Source organism: Semicossyphus pulcher, unplaced genomic scaffold, assembly GCF_022749685.1.
Source record: "Semicossyphus pulcher isolate SPU_LCO1_2020_fin unplaced genomic scaffold, fSemPul1.0.p SCAF_15, whole genome shotgun sequence".
In the NCBI taxonomy this organism is placed as follows: Eukaryota; Metazoa; Chordata; class Actinopteri; order Labriformes; family Labridae; genus Semicossyphus; species Semicossyphus pulcher.
In genome coordinates, this window is record NW_027211659.1 from 25,176,054 (window position 1) to 25,201,685 (window position 25,632).

The window sequence follows — 25,632 nt, forward strand, 5'->3', positions numbered from 1 at the left end:
CTCATATCCAGGAAACATACCATCCAACTACCGCACACACACACACACACACACACACACACACACACACACACACACACACACACGCGCGCGCACACAAACAGAACAGTCATGACGTGCGTGTGTGGTGAGAGAGGAAAAGGCAACATTTACCGGTAATACACCTTTGTTATGTAAGTCCGTCGGCATTTTTTTTTCTTTTAAAGTTTAATTTGAAGCGGTTGATAGACTTAGAAAATAATGACATCATTGACTAAAGAAATCAACTGACTAATTAATCAGCTAGGAATTCAATCAAATCATAAGGGATCAGTTTATAAGGAAGAAGTTAGAAACACTGTAAATGAAGCCTTATGAACATAACGTAATTTCTTTATTTGTAGAAATTATTTTATTATATTCAGATTAGCAACACACCACTTCTAATGTACTTGTTTGTGTAAACTTTATTTTTGAGATGATTTTGAATGAAAAATAAACTAAACAAAAAACGGGTCAATTTGGCCTATTTGTTAACTTAACTTAATTTAACATCACTTAACTTAACTTAACAGTAGAACTCCCTCTGGCTAGAAATACATAAAATAAAAATTAAGAAAGGTAAATTACAAATGAAATAAAATAATCGATCAAAATCTGAAAATATATTGTATACAATGTTTTATAAAATTATCTTGTATAAAATACAAATAAAAGGTACTATATAGCACTTTAAAGTGAAAACAAATGATGACTTGAACAAATTAATGCAAATAATAGTGGAAAAAATATATATAAAATATATATATATATATAAATCTCCTCTATTCATTCGATGTTTTAACTCGTCTTTTCCTCTGCAGTACAACATTAAAATGTTTTGTGCAATGAGCAAAGCTTGAGCGCAGATATGGAGATAATTAAATATCTTTAGCTTTATTGTATGATTTTTACAGTAACGGATATACTCCAGACCAGCAGTTGGCGACAAAGCGTCAGAATCCAGCTTACAAACCGATGAACAAACTAACTGTAGAAGAAGAGTCGGCGGGGTCAGGGGTTAAAGTTGAACTCGGTAAAAACATGGTTGAACACGGGGATATCCGCGTGGTTCACCGAGGTGGCAGTAAAATAAACTTCAGGGAGCCTGTCATAACCAATGATTCAAGGTGAGTGTGTGTTTTCAGTCCGATAATGTTTAATGTTTGCAAGGAGAGATTTTCGCGATGTCTAATATTTGTTATTAGCTAGAGTGCTAGAGCCGGTGCTAGCCGTTAGCATTAGCTGCTAGCTGACTGCTGGTATTTCTGCTGCTGTTTACAAAGACTTCCCACCAGCTTGTCTCATCTTTGTGTCAATTTTCTTTAACGGAAAATTAACTGGCACACATAACATTAAAACACCGCAGTATTTTGTTCCGTAAACAGGGATTTCCTTTGCAAAACGATCTGGTTTTTGTTGGTACAGGTTCCTGCTGTGTGCTTCAGGAGAGTGTGTAAAGGTGTTCAGCACCTCCACAGAGGAGTGTATCCACGACCTGCGGGGACACACCGACCTGGTGACAGGTGTGCTGCTGAAACCCTCCAACCACCTGCAGGTACAGTCATCTAACCACACAGATTTAGCTTTCTCTTATCAAGTACTGTTATTTCGAACTTCTTGCTTCTGTTGTATGATAGACTTGTTTCACCAAAAAAGTAATCAACCTAAAGACTGCTGACTTTAATATAGTAACCTTTGTCTAATATTGTTATAATATGAAAATGCACATTAAGAACTCAGAGATCAACATTATTACAGACTGGAAAATACAATATATAAGTGTCGCAATTGATGCAGATTTGCAACTGGCTCAATACAAGAAGGCAATTATGCATAATATAACACTATAAATGAACATTTAATTTGGTGAAAGCCAAACTATGTTAATTAAAAGCAACAAGAGAATTAAATACAATCAGAGAATGTAAACCTTGATTGATCCCACAACGGGGAACTTTTCAGTTACACCGCAGCAAATACGAAAGAGAAGAAGCAAACAGTGCACAATACAAATTAAACACAGTAAGGTAAGAGTGGAGTTACCAATAATCATGGGGCAGTATCAGACAGAGCTAACAGCAAGTTAATGAAATTGAGTCTTTACATTTTTAATGGTTGATTAATGGTGAAGCAGGACTTAATGTGGGATAAGAGACTAGGAGCAGCAACCAAAAAAAGCCTTTCTCTCACCCTCAGTTTTGTTGATAGCTTGAGGTACTGAAGGGACAAACCATACAAAAAACATGAAGTTTGTGAACTTCTTAGTAACTTTGTCATTGTATTCAGACAGATTTGTAGTAGATAAGGTTTTCAGATGTTAGTTTATGGCACTTTGAGCAATTCAAATCAAGTGCCTGTAAGTATGTATGGGGATCTGCTAAATTATCATAAATGCCAATATGTTTGAATATCAGCAAGGCCTGAATAGCAAATCCAAATAGAGAAAAGATTTGAGTTTGGGGTAAACTGTTTCTAAAAACATTAAAGTATTTTTGAAAGTAGTGTTTTTAGAAGTAATTCTATTATGACATTGTTATGATGCATCCCTGTTTTGTTGTAGGTCTACTCGTGCTCAGCAGATGGCACTGTTAGACTTTGGGACTTCACAGATGGCATCCTTATCAAGGTACGGCTTGATTATTATTGTTCTGTTTTCACTCCCATTTTGCACCATCACTCGTTTTGTCCACTTAATCACTTATTTGTATGCTTGTGTTGGGTGTTACGCAGTTATTCAGCAAGCATGCTGAAGTCTCCATTACTTCTATTCACCGTGCATGGGGCAGATAATGAAGGAAACGCCATATGTGTTCCAATTAGCATCTTTGTAAACAGATTTTGATCGTGCATGAATGATAGATGTGCCTGAAGTGAACTTGATTACACAAAAATTGCTTAAAAATCGTCGTTTTAAAAAATATAGCATATTTGATTGTTTTGGGGAATTCATACACTTGGCTTCACAGTATATAAGATGATAATACAGCCGTTAATTTGACTCAATGCTCAGAAAGCAGTTGTGAAGACGGAGTCTGTGTTGTGTTTTCTCTGATGTTCAGGATGATGTGTGACAGCTGTGTTATCTCTTTTAGACTTATGTCATTGGATATCCGGTATACTCCATCTTCGCATCTGCAAACCATGAAGGAGTCATCTTTATTGTGACCCCGACCATAAGTGACAAAAGATCAGGTTGGTTTGACACCTTTTTTAATTGTGGTCCATGCTTTTGGTTTACTCTGAAGTCATGTCTGCAGGTATTAGCCGCACCGGATGTGGTCTGCCAGAAGATGTCTGTGCGCAATTTTCAAGGGCCGCCGCTTTAAAATGTACGATATGATTCATTCATTGAGAAGACTCAAAATAGACACACATTCAGTCAGTCAACCCTCTGTTTGTATTTTAGCTTACAGCTTACCCTTACAGAGACGGCCCGTGTACTGTGTAATCAAAAGTGGCTGCTGAAATAGTACCAAACAAACTGCAAAGCGCTAGTTGGCATGCTAGTTGCAAAGATCAAGCTAACAGTCGCCTATAATTAGAAATGAAAAGCCGTGTTTTCGAGGCAATAAATGAAAAATTCAGAATAGATTTCTCCTGAATTTTGCCAGACTAAGATGTATTTAGATCAGCTAACACCTCTGTGTAGAGTCTTTATGCGGCTGAAGCATTTTTATGATGTCAGAAATCCTGGTGAAAGTTTGTATAGTCCATGTGTAACTTTCAGACCATTTCAGTATTTCAACTGGCTGCAGTATTTGTTCAGATACTTCCACTAGATGTCGCCATGTTCACACCAAATGTCTTTAAACATATGTGAAGTAGAATCTGGGTAAAAGGTCAGGGCGTAAGAGTGTGTGATAAGCTGATGTTTGATAGTGTGTGTGTGTGCAGAGTTGTTCCAGCTGGTTGCGGTTCATCTGCCGCAGAGTGGAGATCAGCTGGTGGAGGCCCGAGAACTTTCTGCTGTGCTCAGCGACGTCAGCTCCAACCCAGCGGCCATCGACTTCGGCAGAGGGGTACGAACACCACCACTACAGTCACCAACACAACATCTGAAACAGTTACAATCCTACATCTAGATTCATCGATTGGTTTATTCGCCTTGGTTTATTACGTGTCACAGGAGTATTTGTATGAAAGCTTTTGGCTTTATCAGGTTCTGCTATGCCAAATAAAATGATAAAGGAGGCGATTTTTTAACCTCAATTCAAATAATGTTTCCAAAAACCCATGTAAATGGTAAATGGACTGTAGTTATCGCGCTTTTCTAGTCTTCCGACCACTCAAACTGCTTTTACCCTACATGTCACATTCATTCATTCACACACACATTTACACACTGATGGCAAAGGCCTAAGTGCCAATCTCCAATCAGATCTATACCCACTCATAGCCGATTGCTATGCCACCTATGCTATGTGACTGTAGCAGTCAGGGATCGAAACCAACCTTCTGATTGAGATACGACCGACTCTACCACTGAGCCACAGCCGCCCGTGAAGTGTAAAATGATTCACAATCAAATTGACTTCAGATGAAGATTTTGTTCTTCAACCACGTTCATTTGCCTTTTGGATTAAACCTTTGAGTTAATAACCAAATATGATCCTTTTCACAGGGGGAGTATATTGCTTCAGCTAAAGGTTTGCTGCTGGAGGTCTACTTCTTCAAGAAGCAGAAGGCATACAGGTGAGTGACAGATTTGAATGAGGATGGAAAATATACTAAACACAGTCACTTCACTCAGGGCCCGGACATCTTCAAACTGAAATCAGTTTTACATTTTCCCAGATTCTGTTTTATTTATGCCCATATTCCATTTTTTAAGTTAGTTTTCTTCTGTCTTTGAAGATTTAAGCATGTAGTGACTCTCCTGGCCTGTTATTCACTCTGTGGGTGCGGGCCAGAGCAGGGCGGGATGTTTTGACGCGCTTCCATAAAAGATTTCTCAGAAATAAGGAATGTCTGAGCTGTAATCACTGTTGGGTGATGTTCCCAATAAGATTTATTCAACAATAAAACTGAACTTATGTGCAATGTGTCGGATACCATCATGGAGGTTGTAAGAGCGTGACGAGCAGGAGGAGCGGTAAAACCGTGTGCTCTTCCCCTCACCCATGCCATTGCCCCGTTTCCTTCTACCACCACCGACCTACACTGCCACCTGTGGCAAACTGGTGTAGGCAACAAAATATACACAGAAAAGACAATGAATGGCTCCAAGGCATATTGTGTCATCAACAAGAGTGTCTAATTATTATGTGGTGGCTGAATTATATGAGAAACGCTCCAAATTTTATGAATATCAATTCATTTTTTTTAATTCAAAGAAAGTGCTTCTTCAGACACAATAGATCGAGGGTGACGTTTTTATATTTGACGTAGTTGAAACCACATTTTCCTACAAAGCCATGAGGATGCTCAGTAACACAGTCTTTCTGCCTTCGTAGGTTTTCCCTCAAAGAAGACAACACAAAAGGGGGCAAGAACACGTTCATGTGTGTTGCCTGTCACCCCAAAGATGACTGCATCGCAACCGGACATGAAGACGGCAAGATTCGCTTGTGGTGAGTGTATGAACAACATGGCATGGAGTGTTTATAAAGAAGGTGAATGTGGCGCTCTGGTGTAGCTGAGAAACTTTATTTTTCATCATTTCAGGAGAAACTTCAACCATAAGAAGGAGTACACGTACTCCACCCTGCACTGGCACCACAGTGCTGTCAGCTCACTGTGCTTCACCCCAGAAGGTAGATGCATGTCTTTTGTTTCTCTGTTCATCTTTACGTTTATAAAAGATTCTTCATCTTTATCAAGATATTTTGTGCAAGAATGACCACATTCGCTCATCCTTGTCCTGTCCGTGCCTCTGTATCAATTTCTGCTTCGTTTGCTTTATCAGGCACCAACCTGTTGAGCGGAGGCATTGAGTCGGTGCTCGTCCAGTGGCGGTACAACCAAGAGAGCCAGCGGGACTTCCTGCCCCGTCTGGGCGCCGCCATCACACACATCGCCGTCTCACCTGATGGAGCGCTGTTCTGTACCTCCCACAGTGACAACAGTAAGAAGCTGTAGGCTGTATAACAAACTACGAAGACTAACAAGATTTTGGGAAAGTATTGTGAGTTTCCAACAAATGGAGACGGCTCAACTGTTTTCCCAAATATCTTAAAAAGGTCTTAAAGATGGTTTGCCAATAAACATTAAGCCATGTCCAAAACCTGTGCAGAAGAGTGCCTGCCTGCACCACATGTGTTAATCTGTGACAGTCTGACTTTAGACTAGTTCACTAGAGGGTTTACAGGTTTATATAATTGTGTCAGAGTTTCAATATGAAAGTAAAGCTGTGGTAGCTGATTTCTGTCTCGTCTTGTTTTAGAGATCACCATCATCCAGAGTTGTGTTAAAGTGTCAGCTGTCATCCAGGGTCTGGTCAAAGGTGAGTACAGACTGTGGGCTGGCACAGCACGTACATTGATCATAAACATGCTGTGTGGGCTCATAAATGATGAACATATGATCATAGATAAGTTTCTCAGTTCCTGGAAAACTATCTGTGTCAGAATGAACTTAAACAGATATACCTCGCCTTGTCTTATCTCATGTGTTTTATGTTATTGGAAAACAAGTTCTCATTAGTGGTTTCATTGTTCTGTATTTGTAAGTAGAATTAAAAACTGTACCGTGTAAAAATAATCACACATTTATGAGCAATCGCACCTCTCTGTTTCCTGAAACAAAGCCTTTATTTTCTTCATGTGACGCAACAATATGTCTGTAAAAATTTTTGTCCTGGTGCAGGAGAAAGTTTGAGAACAGACTTGATGATGGACCCTCGCAGCAGATCTCTGGTGCTGAACGGGAAACCAGGTCACCTGCAGTTTTACTCCCTCCAAAGAGACAAGCTGCTGTACAATGTAAGCACCCTGCTTCAGTCAGACTAAGGAAGGTTGTGCATGTGCTTATTTCTTTTGAATGAAGTGCTTTTCCAGTTCCTGAAATAGGTTAGATATGGTTATTGGTAGTTGGACAAAACAATCTACAAACAGTCTCACTTAAAGGGAACTCTAATATTTTTAAACCTTGGACCTATTTTACACATTTCAGGATCTTAATGACGGGAACAGAAAGTTTTTGAATTGCTGCAGTAGATTCCTTAAACCAGCCACCACAAAACGGGCTGTAATTGCTTTGTGTAAAGGATTTAGAGAGAGAAACTTTTTTAGTTTAGGATTAATCTGTAGCAATTCAGCTTGAGATGAATTCCCTTGACACGTTGTCACAAAAGTCGTTCAGCGTTCAGATTTCCTGACTTCCTCGAATGCATCAGATCGATCCGACCTCTGTTCAACAAACAAGCGTTTTAAAGTAGTTTTCTTCTCCTCGCGAGGACAGACCTGACAAAGCTTCATTTTTACTTTTACAAATCTGCATCATGATGTTAAAATTTTGGCAAAGGCAAGACCCGTTAATGTAAGTCAATCGCCAGAAAAACGGTTTGTTTTTCTGGAAGTCGTTTATTGCTAACCGCTGGCTACACGCCCGACATGTTCACCGTTGTCCCGAGATGCTATATCGTCGTCAGACTGTAACCGATAGATCCGAGATTGGTTTAGGATTAAAATGCCTTTTCACAGTTAGAAAAAGCTGTAACATCGTTTCTTCAATGCCCCCAGACTCCAACAGTAGTTCAACCTCACAGAACACGGGAGTTGCTGGTTTACTGCTTCCTCCATCATGTGACTTAGTATTTTAAATGGTAAGTTGTTGGAAATTCATGGGGATCCATAAATACAGAAATGAACAGTAAGTAGACAAAAAACAAAAAATAAAACAAAATAAACAAGATAAAACAAAACAATACATATCAAATTATGATAAGGCATAAGAGATCAGGAGATCCTACTTAAGACAAAGCATAAACTTGAGTGGTTCATCCGCTCATAGATGAGTAAATACAATAGGTATTCTGGACAGTGAAGGCAGAGATGTACCTGCATGACGGCCACCACACGTTCCCATCCAATGAAGACTTTCTGTACCATGTTAATATAAAAAATACTAGACAGTGCTTTCCCCGCAAGGATTATGTTTCAGCCATTAGAGCCCATCACATTCCTGCTTACTGGACCAATTCCAAAATGTATGTGGCAATTAATCATTTAGACCCGAAAGTATGTAACAATAGTTTAAAAATGCTGACATTACCCTTTAAAATACTTTCACCTGGGTTCGAAAAAGTCTTAATATTATGTCTTCTGTGTTTCCTGCAGCTGGACATCGTGCAGCAGGAGTACATTCACGAGTCGGGTCTGGAGCAGTTTGAGGTGGTCAAGGCGGCCTTCAATTCCTCCGGCAGCTGGCTGGCAACCGTGGAAGAAAGAAAACAGAAAGTGGCTGAGCTGGAGCTCAACTTGAAGCTGTGGGCATATGATGAACAAACACAGAGGTACAGACGTCTGTGTGATGTTCCAGTCTGTCTGCAACACGAATAAAATCTTTCATCATTTTGTATACAAACCCCTCCGCTGTCCTGTCCTGTTGTGCTTCACTTTGTGGAATAGCGATAGTTTAGTTATAATAGTTTCTAGTTTCCTGCTGGTTCTCACTGACATGCTTACTGTATCACCTGCAGTTTTGTGCTGAACACGACCATCTCGGCCCCCCACGAGGACCGGATTACAGACATGTGCTTCTGCCACGCCGCCGACAGCCAGACCACCATGCTGGTCTCCACCAGCAAAGATGGACACTTCAAAGCCTGGAAACTGGCCGCACCAGCCCACACAGAAGGTAAGCTGCAGTCCAGCTCCGTTTCTAACCATTCAACCAAAAGGCAGAGTTTGGCTGAGGTTTGTACGAGTGTGCTAATATTTAGTGCCCTCTTTTAAGTCCTTCTCGGTTGTTGTAAGCGTTGGCTTCCCTGCCCCATGTTGTGCTTCTGCAAAAGCTATGTGTAATGTAAGAGTTAATGCTCACTTAAGAAACTGCATTACTATGTCTGATTTGTTCTCATGTATAGGATTTAAGTAGTTCACATGTTCTATTTGTAATTTAAAAAAAACTGCTCATTTTCAACAAGATCTACGATCAATAACACCCGTTACCCAGCTCACTTTGTCGTCTTTCCTTGTACTTGTGTTTATTTGTTTTCGTTAGTTTGAACTCCCATGTAAAGTGACCGTGGGTTTTTTTGAAAGGTGTTTTATAAATCTGAGTTGTTTTTTTTTTTATCATTATCATTATTATTATTTACCTCAAAATTTCTGGTACTTTCCCTACGTCCAGCTTGATGTTGGAAAAATGCACCAAAACCAAACAGCAAAATACAGGCTGTAGCTGCAGATTTGTATGGAATCGATTGCATTCACTTGAGAAGAAGAAATTTCGTTATCTCAAAATTACAAGAAAATAAAAAATCTGCTTTTTTTTCCAAATTAATGTGATACCTCAAAATCCTGCGATCACCTCTCATTTACACTCAAGATCGATTTTACAGATGCAAGCATGTCTCACCTGTTGAGTTTAATCCTGTCTTTTTTTGGTTTGGGGTTGAGACACTGGCAGATGCTCGTGTCTTTAAGTAATATAGATGGTATTGCTGTTTGTCGACACGCAGGCACCTCAGGACTTTACGGTTGTTCGGACAGAAAGCCCTTTCTGATCTGCTACCTCGTTAATTCAGAAAAACAGGGCCCAATGTTTTTTTTTTCCCTCAGATGAATGCAACACGCTTCCATAGAATTATAAAAATAAAAAACATTTTTCATTTCTATCAATCACAAGTAGAGCCGGGTGTCTTTTAGCAAAAAGCATGCTAAAATAATGCTACAAGTTTGGGGAATATCCTGCCCTAACATTAGCTCAGCTTCTTTCTATGTGCTTATTAGTTTTCCAGGTTAGGATACTTTTTTTCCGAGCCTAAAAACAAGATCTCCTCCTCTCCAAATCAAACACTATAAAGGCAGTCTTATGTGTTTCTCCCATGCTCTTTCACGGGGGCTCTGCGGGCTGTGAGCCAAGAGCCAAGGCAGCTTGTATTTCCAGTTACTTAAGATCTCTGACTAAACTCCTTCATTCAGTTAAAAGATATAGCCTTGTTAAAGTAACCCATACCTAAAATGTGATAGTGACTTGCACAGTAAGAAAGTTATCCACTGGAATTTTAAAATATCCAACAATCTGACCGAAAACTGGCGCTTGTAGAAAACTGTTCGCTGTGATGGAGGCTTTTCAGATCCTTTCCAGGGTCTTGGTTTTGGTTGGAAACCACATAGATCGTTAATCTGAGCTTCATCACCTCAGAAATATTCAAACCGCGTCTGTATATTTGACGTTGTGTTGCTTTTTTCCTCATCTTTAGAGGATAACACAATTAGACTTTCACTGTCGATTTCATGAGCCCAAGTTTCACTCATTTTTTCCCCCTTTTTCAGAGGAGGTCAACTTTTTCACTTTTTAGCTCAAACAAGGCTTTGCAGAAAGAAATGTGTGTACTTTGATGTGCAGGCTAAAAACTGCAGACTGACTGGCTGTTGCAAGTTGTGTAACATTTTAGTTTAATCGTCTTAAAGCGTTTAAACTCCATTAAATAATGTCTGTCCCACCATCAGAGCCATGCAGATGGTGCTTTGATGCAAAAACTTTTGCACAATCATGCATTTGCACATTTTTGACCAGGGAGACTTCAGTAGGAGTCACTTCAGTGGTGCCAGCCGCTACCATTTTTACTTCACAACAATTCAGATTCAACATGAGCTCTGAGCTTAGTTCGTCTGTATTTCTCACTAATCCATCTCCCTGTGTCTGCCTCTCTCTTTTCTCCTGAACGTGCCGGCAGATGAAGGGCCGTCCTGGTCGTGTGATTTTGTCGGGACCTATCACAGCCTGGTGCCCGAGTGCTGCTGTTTCTCAGCCGACGGCTCTCTGCTGGCCGTCAGCTTTCAGGAGGTGGTGACCGTGTGGAGCCCGGCCTCCTGGGAGCTCCTCACAACTCTGTCTCAACCTCCAGGAGCCATCAGGTGAGAGCAGAAACATGCACGAAAATAAGCCAAACTTTCACCAGGCATGGTTTTGAACCTCAGTACTTTTAGTGCTGAACTGATGTTTGCAGCATTTTCAGGTGTAGAAATGATCTTTTTCTGCTGGACAGGTTCTTCAATCTTACCACAAATAGCTGGATAGGAAGAGCAGTCACTAAGATAACATTTTAGAGAGCAAGTTTAGCAACATTTTGACACATTTTTTTAGGACTAGGACTTAAAATTAAATACAAACAAAGCCACTGAGTTTGACTTGGTGAACAAACAGCTAGTGTTGCAAGGTCACTACAAACCGTTATGACAAAAGCACAGACTGAAATCACATCATCAAGGCCTTACAGACTGTATAAACACTGTAGTTGAACAGGAAAACACTTGACAGTACAAGAAGATAAGACCGATGTTATTCTTCGTGTCATACTTTCTAACTTTCCTGTCGTTCTCGGACTGAAGCCCATTGACTTCTGCTCAATCTGCACCTGTAAGAGGCGTAAAGAAAGTCAGTCTCTAAAAGTTTTACAGTTCAAAGAAACTCTGTAACCAGGCTTTAATTTAGTCCAGCCCCAGTTAGTACAGACTGGGAACACTGGGACTCATTAAAAAAAGGACCTGCAAGTAACAGTGAACAGTTGCTGAAAGTATAGTGCCGTACACACACACAGTTTCACTAAGCAACCATCTGTTGCTGTCGAGACTCGTCAGCAGTGGACGTCCTCAAACGGTTAAATCACCTACTTTTCACTGCTCTGGCAGAGCTGCACAGCGCTGTTTCTCACAACAGACAGGAGGCGTAACAGCCCGAGAAAATGAAGTGCTGCTTGTCAGCCAGCTGAACTCGGGGACGGCCTGCAGTTTCGCAACTTTGCTGGAGTCTCTGAAATATTGGCTGAGGTCCCCTCTTTCTGCTGAAGGGGCCCCAGGGTCACTGAGGACATGAAACTACTGTTGTTAGTTTCTGTACCACTTTTCTGAAAGCCCAGAACACTGAGTCAGCTTTAATCTTTTAAAAAAAAACAAAAAAACATAGAGAGATGACTTGCACTTTATCTTTAAAGTGAGGGAACCTGCTGAGATATGCATTTAAATAACTTTAACCCCATGAAACCAGACCTCCTGCGGTCGCTGTTTACACAACCCAGTTTAAACTGAACTTAAATTAAAACTGTTGTAGCCCTCTTTCTTTTTCATCTCATCTTTTGCATTCTCATTTTGCAAGTTTGTTTAAGATGTCTTTGCATTATTTTATGTGCAGTATAAATGTGGTGACAACGTGCATGGTTTAGTTTTATAGGCCTACAGCTGCTCTTCGCACTGTAATCCAATTGGTACACAGTATTAGGGTAACAGTTCAGGTATCACAATCAGTATCGGGAAGGAAATAGTGGTAACACGACATCTCTAATTACCCTGTTTGAATTAATCTAGAATAAAATAGCTGGAGCCTTCATGTTTTTGCAACAGAAGTCTCAGGCTTCTGTCTTTCGTGTCCTCGTGTTGCACGTCGTTTATGACGTCATCACGTTATGTTACAGTTTGAAATGTGGGGGCGGCTGTGATCTTTCTGGAGGACATAGTTGTAAATGACACATCATAGCTAGAGCATAACTTGTAAATTATATGTAACCTTTAGGTTGTATGGATTTAAGGGATATGAAGCATTTTAAGATGCGTTAAAAAAATGACATCACAAAAATAACGATGTAGGCATGTATTTCTACTGCAGATGAAAAGAGCAAGACGTGTTTGCACTCCACCCATAGGAATGAGTGTATCTCAAACACTAACTGTACAGAGTTCAAATAACTTTTGTAGTGTTAACATGTTTTTGTCTTTCTACATTCAGATTTGTTTTTGATGATTATGTTTTTGTGGGGAATCAATCTCAGATCCCGTCGGCTATAGTCTGACAATGAGAGAGTCTCTGGGGACAACGGTGAACATGCCGGGCGTGTAGCCAGCAGTAAATGACTCCCAGCCAAGACTTCCTTCCGCGTGCTGCATTGTTACAGAAAAAGAAACCGTTTTTCTTGTGATTGACTTTCATTAACAGGTCTTGCCTTTGCTGAAATTTCAACATCATGATGCAGATTAGTGAAAAGAAAACTACTTTTAAAATGCTCGTTTGTTGAACAGAGGTCAGAGCGATCATTTCTGATGCATTTGAGGAAGTCGGGAAATCTATGACACTGTGACACAGCGTCAAGAGAATTCATCTCAGGTTGAATGTTTTGATCTGGAGCAGATGGTTAGCTGGACTTGCTGCAGATGTCTGTTTATAGAGATTAATAAGAAGCTAAATCGTTGTCAGGCGCTGATGGGAGCCGGGAAGTCATGACGGCGGATTGTGTCCCGCCTGCTTTTGCTCTCCACACGGACTGTTTTTCCTGCATACACCGCAGTCTGCTGATACGTGATTGGTCAATATTACTCTGACTACAAGTGTACTACAGACAGAAACCACAACACTTGCCGTCCCTAAAATCCCCTTCCCTGCCTACAGATTCTTCATTTCTATGTAGAATCTGTAAATAGAGATTAGTGGGGAATTAATCAGATGTCTTGGGATATGTCGCATTTGAAAATAGTCCAGCACTAATAACCACAATAAGGAAAAACACCAGTGTGGGCACTAATGGGCCATTTCTATGCCAAGCTCCGAAGTTTAAAGGCATCACAGTCGGCCAGACTAAAAAGGGGCCTTTGTTAGAGTCAGACATTTATGTAGTTGTCTGAACTAATAATGAACAACCGATGAGCTGCCCTGCTCCAAAAACCCAGCAATACTCAGACAGCCTCTTCAAGTGAGCAGACGTTTCCTGTGTAATTTGGGAGCTAAAAGGGAATTTGTGCTTAATAAGACTTCAAAGCTTAAAGTGGGGAAACTGTAAGGCTTTAATGGTTTTGCTGTTGTGACAGCTGCCTGGTGCCCCTTACATAACTACCACCTATGGATGTGTAGAGCCAGGTCAACTGCTCGACCTACGGCCTCAAGAGCCCCAGACGCTTTACATGCAACTGGAGGAATTTGTAACTGTTGTCCATGTTATCAACTCCTCTGCATGTGGGCCAAACAGTCACCTGCATTGGCAGCTTTTTTAAGTCTGAAAAGGTGGTCTGCAATTGATTTATCGGCCAGACACAAATTTTCCGGGTGTATGCTTCTTGGTGGGTGTTCAGACCCTGCTTGCGTGTTCCCATTTGAAGCCCCCAAAGCGGAAAACTCCTCAAAAGCTAATCCTGTGAAATATGTGTGGTGTGACGAGCTGCTTGGGTGAGGGGCGGTGGGCTTGGGATTCTTTAAAGTCGCAGGAAAACAAGAGATTTTTTTTTCTCCACCAGGAATCTTTGTTTTGGGCGACTAAGCTGCTCCAAGTATCTGCTGGGAACCACGGCCAACAACCTGCTCTGCTGCTGGAACCTCCTCACCTGCTCTCGTAAGGCTGCTCGTGCTGTGCATGTCAGAAGCTGAAGTTTGCTGCTGCGTGCATTTGTTGAAATTAATTTTATTTGTACACATAAATAGACTTTTCTGTCCCTCTTGCAGTGGAGTGGAGCACCTCCATGGACGTCAGCCTGCTGCTGGCTGACCCCCTCTCTGAGAACATGGCTGCCTTCTGCTGCCAGGCTGGATGCACAGACTGTAAGCTTTCAAGTATTGTTTTAATCAATCAATTTTTATTTATATCACAAAGTTATCTCAAGACACTTAAAGAGCAAGGATAGACCAACTCTTTCTTGTATTATTTAGAGACACCCAACCTTAATCAGCTATGAGTGAGTTCTTCGCAGCAGTGGCCAGAAAAACTTCCTTTAACAGACAGACACTTTGAGCAGACCCAGAGTCATCGGTGAACAGCCGTCTGCCTCGACCGGAGGGGCCGAGAAAGTGGGATAGAGAGAGAGCGACAAAGAGAGAGAGTAGGATTGAGACAGATTGAGGGACGTACACACAGCAGCACATAGCAACAGATAATACAGATTCATAGTGACGCTGCCAATACGATAATAACTGATAATAAAAGTACGCCTTATGATAACATTTATCAGCAACTTGTTTTTAAAAACTATGTAGTGACAAACTCAATGCTGGACAATGTATAAAAAAGGATTTCCTGTCCAAAAGACAATCAAAGCTCCTTCTAGGATATCAACTGTCCGTGTGGTACAATTAAACATGAAGTATGTGTAGAAATCCTAACGAGATCGTCATTGTAACAAGGAAACAAACTAACTTGACACAATCAAAGCGTAAAATCAAATAAGGAAATAATAAGTAGTGAAAGTGGAAACTTTGATAAACTGTTGATTAAAATAAAGAACAGCCGTTGGTTTGTGGACTACAGTTTTTGAGGCCTCAGGTTTGTCATTTGGCCTTTTGTTAAAAACCAGAACTGACCGTATTTGGAGTAGAGGATTGCTACACCTCTTACAGATTCACCTCTATTCCTGTTCCCAGGCTTTCACTCTTTTTTTTTTTTTTTCTTCCTTTGTGTCCATCAGTTCTTTAAAGAGCAGCTCCAGTCATGTTTTAAGACATAAACTACTCTATAATAATAAATTGTGTCTGATATGTTTTTTCTGCTAAATGTTTAATTACCTTGTAAAAATCCTCCCAAGGCATCTCCTCCTTCTCCCTCATTAAAAACTCCTGAATCTGCATAGGCCCCGCCCACAAAGCACATTTCCAACTGCTCCCTCAGTCACAAAAACATGCACGTCTCTGCCGTCGTTTAGTGGCAACTTGTTGAAACTTAGCTACCTTGAAATTTAGTAATTAGTAGTAGTAACGTTAACGTTAGCAGGCTGTAGTGAATTCGCAAAAATCAGTGGTTGCTAAAAAATTATATAGTGGTTGCCATAGGTTGCACATAATGATATGCTAAGAGTCACCCCGTCCATTAACAGGATTGGCTCCTTGGGTTTGTGACGTCTCAAACCTGCCAATCTGAAAAGGTGTTGTTCAGCCTGTCCTTGGTACACTGCAGTTTAAAAGCAGACAGGCCCAGCCATGGAGGTGACTGCTCATGTTGTCCCTGATATGTCTTGTAGCACATGAAGAACACCACATGGAGATGTTTACAAGGTTAAACACTTGATGTTCACTGGAGGGGGGCTTTAATAAAGTACAGAAATCAATGTTACCATATCAGTCATTTTTGCTGTTTTTCCTTCTTCTATTTTCAGTGTTTGTGTTTAAGCCCAGCGAGCCTCGGCCCCTGTTTTCCCATAAGGCCGTGTGCTCGGGGAAGGTGACTCGTGCTGTCTTTGCCCCGAGGGAGGAGATGCTGGAGAGCTGTGAGGAGAGCAGCCAGTGGCTCAACAGATCCCAGCTGTACTTCCTCACTCAGTATATGGTAAATACCATCACCAGAAAACAATTCAGAGACATTTTCTGATTGACAATAAAATTAGAATGCTGCTGTCCTATAATATACTATATTTTTTGTTGAGAGAAGATGCAGTAGTACTCTCCAAAACTACAGGAACTTTAAATTCTAGGCAGGCTGAACATTAGTCCGAGTACTGTAAAAACAGCTGACCCTTTTTTATATATATAGTGAGGAGGACAGCATAAGTTATGCAGGAACTACATAACAATTCGACATAGAAATGTGGAACAGGCAGGGGCGTGGATTTTATGGATGTGTTCTGGTTTACATTTGTAGTACGCTTGCAGTCCAAGCTCCCATCTCTGCCACATCTCAGCTCCCATCAGCGGCTATCGACGATTTAGATTCTTATTATCCCTATAAACAGAAATCAGCACAAGTTCAGCTAACCGTCTGTTCTAGATGTTAAATTATACTTGAGATAAATTCCCTTGACGCTGTGTCACGAAAACTGTTCAGCTTTCAGATTTCCAGACTTCCTCGAATGCATCAGAAATGATCAATCCAACCTCTGTTCAACAAACGAGTATTTTAAAAGTAGTTTTCTTCTCCTCTCGAGGACAGACCTGACGAAGCTTCATTTTGACTTTTGGCATCATGATGTTGAAATTTCAGCAAACTTAAGAGCCGTTAACTAAAGTCAATCACAAGAAAAACGGTTTCTTTTTCTGTAAAAAATGCAGCACACGGAAAAGGAAGTCTGGACTGGAAGTTGTTTATGCTAACTGCTGGCTACACGCCCAGCATGTTCACTGTTGTCCCCAGAGGCTATATCCTCATCAGATTATAGCCGATGGGATCTGAGATTGCGGCAAAAAAATAATCTAAATATTCGCTCTGTAAGGTGACAAACAAAGATGATGGTAAGACGTGATTTTGCTCCAGCTGAACTGAATGAAGTCAGACGACTCATGCTGATTCGTGCGTGTTGAATTTTTGCAACTCGAGGGAGAAATCCACTTGACTTCATGTTGCTAAAGACCGTTTGGCTCGATCTCCTGACGTCCTGACTTTGCATCAAAAATGGTTGATCTAAACTCTGTTCAAAAAAGCATTTTAAAAGTATTTTCTTCAAGACAGAACTGACAGAGCATACATGTCACTTCTGCATCATGATGACATTTCAGCATCCTGTCACAGCAAAATTGTTTGCCTAATTGCGGTAATCTGTTTCTACCTCCGGGTGATGAACATGGAAACGGCAGCACTTGGTTTTTCTACATATTTTCAAAATAGTTTAAAGAATAAATTAGCTCGAAGCTGCAAAATTGGCAAGTTCTGATTAAACAACACGAATAAATAGAAATGGTCCTGTGCTCAAACTCAATTCAAGGCGGAAATTTGCTTCAAGTTTGGTTTTATATGGTCTTTATGTCATGCCTTTGTCATGTCACTTTAGTTACGATGTGGTCTCTCCTCTGCAGGATCTCATGACATTCAGCACCAAGGCGGAGGAGGACAGACTGATGGCATCCAGCAAACAGGTACAGCACACCTCAGCGCCAACCAAAACTCATGTGTTTCATAATCCGCCTGCCGCTCAAGACTTCAGGATGTTGCATCTCGAGCGTGTTCGAGCAGCTTTTCTCTGGGGGGTCAACGGCATGAGGAAGTGATCATGAGAAAGAATCAACTGATCAGTGGGAACAAAACAAAACAAATAAAGTGGAAACTATGAAGATGACATTGTCAGTTTTCACTTCTTGTGGTATGAACTTCTGATAATATTGAAGAGCTGGGTCATGGTACTCCGCTTAAGTTACAGAAACTAGCGAGAGGTTAGCATAGCTGTCGTATAAATTAGCCTTCAGTGGATCCAACATGAATAGCACAATAGCATTCTGTTTCTGATCCTCTACAAATAAAAACATTGATTCTGAGATTTGAACTCTGACCTCTGTTGTTTTTTCCCCCATTAAGCTTGTGATCGATGACAGCGTGGCCATGACACCGTTCTACCTCTTGCTGGGGAAACACAGGCAGCAGGAAAATCAGGACACGCTGAGCAGCCTGTCTGCAGAGAGGACCGCTCTGCCACAGGGCTCGGTCGCTATCAAAGAGGTTCGTAGTCCACTCAGTGCTATATGTATATAAGCTTGTGTAACGGCCTCTGAAGTTCAAAGCAATAACATATACGTTATATATTAGTGAATGACAAATGACTGCACAAACTTCCCTCTCAGTTTATTGTGCGTTAAGTCTTGTTTCTTTCTTTTTCTGACAGCTTCTGCAGACGCCGGCCCACGTCTTACCCTCCACCTCGTTCCTCTGCTCCATGTTTGTCAAGTCTCTGCTCATCTCTGTGACAGACACCAGGTCAGTGGTCCACCAAGGCTTGTCCGAAAAGTAGGGGTGGGACAAAACAGTGATATTTTCATTTACAAATAAAACGAGTTTCTGACTGAGCACGTCTCTGCTTCATGACACCTTGCGGTGGCTCCTATGATAAGAGTTAGGGTAACGTGAACAGAAATGAATTGGCCGAAGAAGAAGTTGACAGCAAGACAAAAGAAGACAGCGGGATAATGTCAGATAACGGTGAAAAGAACTTAAGAGATGCATCAGTCACTTTCAAATCCAGAGTCCTAATTAGTTTTTACAGTTGTTCTATAGTACAGTTAATTTAATTTACAGACTGAAAATTGAATACATCCTGCACTTTACCTTTTTAGGGGCATTTTATATTCTTCAGTTAATTAAATATTGTGATGTGTCCTTATGATTGTCTAACAATATATCAATTATCGTAGAATCGCTGTATCGTGATATTATCGTTATTGGGGCCACGTATCGTGAGTTACCCTGCCAAGTCGAGCAAAAATAGCATTATAGGAACTGTTTGTTTTGCAGAAGATCATCCAAAATGCACTCAGAATATCTGAAAAACTAAAGATATAATACTTATTATTCAACTCAACTCAAACTTTATTTATAGAGCACATTTTAAACAACCTTTAAAACAAGTGCTGTACAGATTAAAAGCATTATTGTTATATTAGATTGATTTCATCTTTCTAAATTCAGAATGGTTTTGGATCAGTATGTTCTGGTTATTAATTTAGCCAAATTAGCTTTAAAAATATGTCGATAGTTTTAGCCATTATCATAGATTATTGACGTGCATAACATTTACGGTTAGGTTGTGCAGATTGTAGCTATATAAAGAGAAGAGAAAGAGCACTGTCACAGTCATCTGTGCCCTCTTCAATATGTTGATATGTTTCTGACCCTTCACTCACTTCATATTTGTGGTTCTAGAAAGTCCGCGTGAGTCAACAAATATCTCTCTCAAGGGACCAGCAACTCAAGACAATGAGCTAAAACGGAACATGGAAATATGTGAACTGTAAGTTTTTTCTCTGAAAATATGCAGACTCATGTCTTTGTTCCCATTTGTGTTCCAGAGAGGAAAATAAACAGGCTGAGGAGGAAATGGAGAGCGAGAAAGAGGAAGAGGATTCAGAGGGGGAAATGGAATCCGGCAGCGTTAGACCGACGCAGCAGACGCCTGATGGAGGCGAGGCTGGAGAGTGTGCAGCCCCCGCTCTCACTAAAGCTCAGCTTAGGGAGCTGAGGAGGGTGAAGAAACTGGACCACAGCTGGCTCGCAGGCCTGCTGGACTCCTGAATGTGACCTTGTACAAAGACAGACTCTGACAGATACAGCGCACGGAGAACATTTTCTACACATCAATGTATTTTTTTATGTTTTATTGTTTGAAATCGGAGTGGGAAAATGATCAGTGTTAACATATACAAACAGAATATTTGAAGGCAGCGATCAGAGATTTGAGTCAATGTGAGCGGCTCGTAGGTCATCTAAAGAAGTCTGGACTGCTTTCAGGTCTATTTACATTGTTTTTAAGCCCTTTCTGTATAGCTCTGGCTGTATGTTTGTTGTTTTTGTGTTGAAAAAATAAATATCTTTCGGAGACAACTCTCTCACACACTGCAGCAAGTTCTCTTCCTGTATATCATTTGCAGTTCTGGGGCCTCTATCAACAAATTTGCAACAAGCCACAATTGTTTTAATAAACTTTATTTTCCCTTTTCTCTCCTTCTGACCCTTCATAGATCAACCGTATACTTACAGATCAAGCACAAGCATGCAAGAGGTCTTTAGTTAAACTACCACTCTTGGCAATCTCTGATCCCATCGGCTGTAGTCTGACACGATATAACCTCTGGGGACACCGGTCAGCGATAATCGACTTCCTTTTCCGTGTGCTGCATTGTTACAGAAAGATAAATCGCTTTCTTGTTATTTACTCGTTATTAACGAGTCTTACCTTTGCCGAATTTCAACATCATGATGCAGATTTGTAAGAAGTAAAAATTCAAGCTTTGTCAGCTCTGTCCTCAAGAGGAGAAGAAAACTTTTAAAATGCTCGTTTGTTGAACGGAGGTCGGATCGATCTGATGCATTCGGGGAAGTCGGGAAATGTAAACGCTGAACGGCTTTCGTGACACGGCGGCAAGGGAATTCATCGCAAGTTAAATTTTAGACCTAGAACAGATTATTAGCTGAACTGTTTATAGAGATTAATAAGAAGCTAAATCGCCACAGCCTGCTGATACATGATCGGTCAGTATTACTCAGACTAAACAGAAACCAGAACATTTGTTTTCCTGGAAATCCACGTCCCTGGCTACAGATTCTACTATGTAGAATCTGTAACTAGAGATTAACTCTTGGTGATCCTTATTTTAGCAGTAAAACATGTCCCTGTTACCTTTTTAAAATCCTTTCAGTGTATGTGTTTTTGCTGATAAACAGTCTTTGGTTTAAAGTTTTATAATTATGATTAATTAGCTCAATGAGAGACTTTAAGTTTAGGCTGCGTCTCTGTTTTCCAGCGATTTGGTCAAATAAGTTTTTGTACTATCACCACTTAGAGGGGCAGAATTTTATTACTTTAAGCTATCCGTTAAACTTTTGTCTAAGACTTCTAACCAGTTTTCACACATTCTCAGTTGCAGCACATTCATTTAAGGTGTTGTGAGCAGTGTTGCCAGGTTGGGCCAGTGTTGATTACCTTGGGCTGGGGAAAATACTGTTGGACTGGTAGATGAATTTCAGGCTGCTTCTGTCAACATTCGGCACGGTTCTGAACACCAAACAAGCCGTCATATTATGATCAAAAACTTTGATTGTGTCAAGTTAGTTTGTTCCTTTTTTACGATGACGATCTTGTTAGGATTTTGTACAGATACTTTATGTTTAATTGTACCACATGGACAGTTGATATCCTAGAAGGAGCTTTGATTGCATTTCGCAATTTGTGTGGTTGTCTAACTGCACTGGAAATTTTATCTTTGGTTATGTGATGCAGATATGAAGCCTTGTATGCTTATGATCTGTTTTATATTGTGTGGGTTAGGATTCGGACTGTTTTTGATTGAATTTGGCTGGTTTTCAGTTTTAATTGAACTGGAAGCTGTCAATCTGATCTGGCAGCACTGGTTGTGAGAGGAGTTCAGTTGGTGGGGAAATTTTGTTAGGTGGAAAAAATTACACTCCTTTTTAGTAGATTCTCCCTTTAGTCCAAAATGTGGATATATTTCTTTTTTTCCAGCAATTTGCAACATTAATTTTTTAAAATTAAATTAAATTAGCTCCACAGCTTTCAAGGCAGCCCCCAGGTATAAGTTCCCTTGGTTGGGAGCCTCTGGTCTTCATGGTATAGTTTTGTACGGACATTGAACAAAGTAAATCCAGGTCTTCCACATAAAGCTGCCTTAAATTGGTTATAAACACATCACATGTTCATCATAGGACTTAAAACAACTCGCTGCAACAGTGTAAACATTTGTATGTAACAGTATTACAAATGTTTGCGGTCATTAATGTTGATAAATCTTAAAAGTGATTTTTATTTACTTGGACATGAAGTTTTTTCTCTTGTTGACCAGGATGAGAAAAACAATTAATCAGGTTTCAATAGTCCAGGGATGGGATGTAACCTTTCTCAAGGCACTGTCTGAACGCACATGTATGTGTGGTGACAATTTTTCTATGCTTTGAATTTTAATAAAAAGATGGACACCTTCCTTAAAGGTGTCAGGCTCGATGATTTCTCACCTGTTACACAACATCAGTCTGTCTTCCAGAGTCCAAACTGGCAGCCTTTCTTCGTGGTCAGTGCTGTATGATGTAATTCAGTGTGTGAGTGAAGGTTACCTATGTACATGACATTGCTCAAAGTATTGTATAAGCCATGGCAACCATGACACTCATCTGGCATCTTAATAGTATTGATAAATGAGGCCAAATTAACAATATTTGACATATTGTTTGAATTAATGCCTAAAATTATGCTTGGAAATGAAGCCCATTGCAAACCTTCCCCATAAACATTCCTTCTGTGAACACGACCTTGAGAAGTCACATTATTGGTGCTGTAAAGTCAGGCCGGACTCAGCAGACTCTGAAATCTTAAATAACAAGCCCCGGGTAAGCTGTCAGCAGAAGTAGAAGGTCACGTTTGGTTTGCACTTTCATCTCAGCATTTTTCAGTTCCTTTCTCTATCAGGCGCTTCTGCCTGCAGAGCCCCCCCCCCCCCCTGAGAACAGATCCATCGTAGCCTTTCATGACTTACATTTGACCGGCATTTAGGGCGTACAGGATTAGTCATCAATCTGGGTCACTTTCTATAGTATCCTTATCGAGACCTGAGCTCTTTATCTTTCAGTTTTATTGACTTAATATGAGCTGGGCTGGTGTTGTAAAACAGATCATGTGAGGCAAACAAAAAAACAAAACTTAATTAAAGCTCAAATGTTGTTATAGAGGATAATGTCTTATGGTTGGGTTCCTGGTTGCAAGTTGTTTTAATGTAAGGAATTTGACATATTTATATCTATTAGCTGCTTCTTGACTATTATGATCAATAATAAAATAATAATAAAAATAACATACAGTGAAACTCAAGAGGGACATGGGTCTATATTCCTACATATTAGATAACCTGTTAGCTAACATTAGCAACAGCTAACGTAAGCATGCAAACAACATTGTCTTTTTTTCCCCCAATCCTTTTCCAAGTCCAAACCTGGTGCCTACATTACCCACAATGCATCTTCATCGCTGTTGGTTCAGTTGCAGATTCTGGGGTGTTATGCTAGTAGCCAAGCAGAGATGAGGGGTGAGCAACAGTCGTCTGGTAAGCCCCACTTCTTTCTAATTCTTCACTGTCATTTTTTTCAATTTTCAAGCATGTAGTCTTCAGCCTGAACATTTTCTGACTCGAGTTACATCACACGAGGCAATATTTTACTCATGTTGTTCTGGAACCAAAACAAGGCTTTATACAACCTTTTGACATGAGCAGAGGTACTCCAACACCTGAAACAGACATTCATGTATATTCAGTTCAGCCCTTTAGCTTATGTTAGCTTAGCACAAATTGCTATTCCAGCTCTGGCAAATGTAAGAAAATCTGTTTTCCAGCACCTCTAAAAAGGTCACGTATTTACACATATCTCATAACTCAGGGGTTCTCAAACTTTTTAGGGCCAGGGATCCCTTACAGGGGAGGACATTTTCCAAGGACCCCCTCATAATCATAACACGCATATGCTTATTACCATTTTCACCTGTCGACATGCAGTTTTTAATGATACAGCACAATTTTATAATTTATTATAAATTGATTATAATTATTTTGCAGACCCCCAGGCTATGGTTCGTGGACCCCCAGGTGTCCCAGGACCCCACTTTGAGAATCACTCATAAATATTTCTTACAAAACGTGCTGCACAATTTCTTAGCCACGTGTATTTAGTCTTTGTAGTAGTGAGATTTTTAAGTCAGAAAGGAGTTTTTGTTAAATCAGCAAAAAAATGACAGAAAACATTTAAAACATTTTTTCCAGATGCTAAGCTAAGCTAAACTAAGCTTACTGGTTGCTGGCTGTTTCAACGTTTCTGGTCTAAATTCCTCGCTAAGCTGAGCAAACAGTTTTTGGCGGTTTACCCCTGTTTCTCATCCAAATGCTAAACTAATCTAAGGGGTTGCTTCCAGTTTCCTGTTCCCAGTGTAAATGGTAGCTAAGCTAAGCTAACTAGTTGTTGGCTTTTCCCCATTTTCCAATCTGAATGCTTGAGAAAGACTTGAGAGTGATATAAATCTTCTCAGAAAGACAGCAGATAAACATACAGTATTTCCCCTAATGATAAACTATTTATTGTGCTCTCTCAAACTAATCAAGACTAACATAAAACCTAATTTATAACAATTGTCTGTAGCAAAGGTGCACCTACTATAACTTTATGAAACAATGTATGTACTAATTAGAGAAATTGAGCAACCTGACTTTCACTGTCAGCTGTGGTATCAGTTATTACTGATATAAACTTTGAATTAAAGCCAAAGGCCTTTTCTTTGAAGCCTCTACTTCAACAAAACAAGTGAACACAAAGACCTGACAGGGGAGTCTAAACAAACACACAAATGTATTTCTGACCAAATGGGCTTCTCTATGAATGTTGCATCTAGTATTGCAGAATCTATAGTATCAGAGATACTATAGATTCTACCCATAAAGGGGAACATAAGAGGGACATATCTCCACATATCTTGAGTCCCAGTTCCTGTTTCTATTGGACTTTTGCAACAGTCAGCAGCCTTTTCTGAAGTGCTCATTTTTGAAGGTGTTTCTCCTTAAATTAAACTATCTGCCCTAAACTTTTAATGTTCATATAATTTGTGAATGAAATAACAGTTTAGGGTCTAAATCTTTAATATTGTACAGGAAATGCAAACAAGGGGCAGATTCAATGTTTTATTTCAGTGAATAGAGGGTGTAAATTAAGTGCTGCTGGACAGATCATGGTTTATATCACTAAAGGAAAGAAGTTTAATTCAACTGATTCATCGAGATGCAAAAAAGCATCCGACTTTTGGCTGAATTACATTTTTTGTGCCTACCTTGACTATTTATAAAATTCCATTCAAGACTTTATTGAAATGAAAGTTTTAGAAACTTTGTAAACTTTGTAAAGCAAGATGTTCGATAGAAAATGATCAAATATTTACACAATGCACAAAAACAGTAATACAAGCAATACAATTGCTTTATAGGGTACAAGATAAAATATGTCTGTTAAAATGTGAGATATTTCTGATGCAGAAAATGCCTGCAGAGAATCAAAAAGGTACAATTGTACTTATTAGT

At 40.1% G+C, this 25,632-nt stretch overlaps 1 protein-coding gene across 1 annotated transcript; it reads left to right on the top strand.

Moving 5' to 3' along the window:
* Positions 1 to 1,062: 1,062 nt before the first annotated feature.
* wdr75 (WD repeat domain 75) lies at positions 1,063 to 20,409 on the top strand. The gene is made up of 21 exons (XM_069663332.1): positions 1,063 to 1,148; positions 1,447 to 1,576; positions 2,582 to 2,647; positions 3,114 to 3,213; positions 3,916 to 4,040; positions 4,643 to 4,713; positions 5,475 to 5,591; positions 5,686 to 5,774; positions 5,927 to 6,085; positions 6,404 to 6,463; positions 6,826 to 6,941; positions 8,298 to 8,473; positions 8,660 to 8,817; positions 10,865 to 11,045; positions 14,406 to 14,500; positions 14,611 to 14,706; positions 16,251 to 16,420; positions 17,881 to 17,940; positions 18,377 to 18,517; positions 18,681 to 18,772; positions 19,861 to 20,409. The coding sequence occupies exons 1-21, from the start codon at positions 1,063 to 1,065 to the stop codon at positions 20,081 to 20,083; spliced, it is 2,511 nt and encodes an 836-aa protein (XP_069519433.1). The 3' UTR covers positions 20,084 to 20,409.
* Positions 20,410 to 25,632: the final 5,223 nt, after the last annotated feature.

Bases quoted from the DNA above. Each gene is read 5' to 3' on its own strand.
- wdr75 (XM_069663332.1), top strand. From the start codon at position 1,063: ATGGTTGAACACGGGGATATCCGCGTGGTTCACCGAGGTGGCAGTAAA. The intron at 1,577-2,581 runs GTACAGTCATCT...GTTTTGTTGTAG, and splicing joins AACCCTCCAACCACCTGCAG to GTCTACTCGTGCTCAGCAGA. The intron at 8,818-10,864 runs GTAAGCTGCAGT...ACGTGCCGGCAG, and splicing joins CGCACCAGCCCACACAGAAG to ATGAAGGGCCGTCCTGGTCG.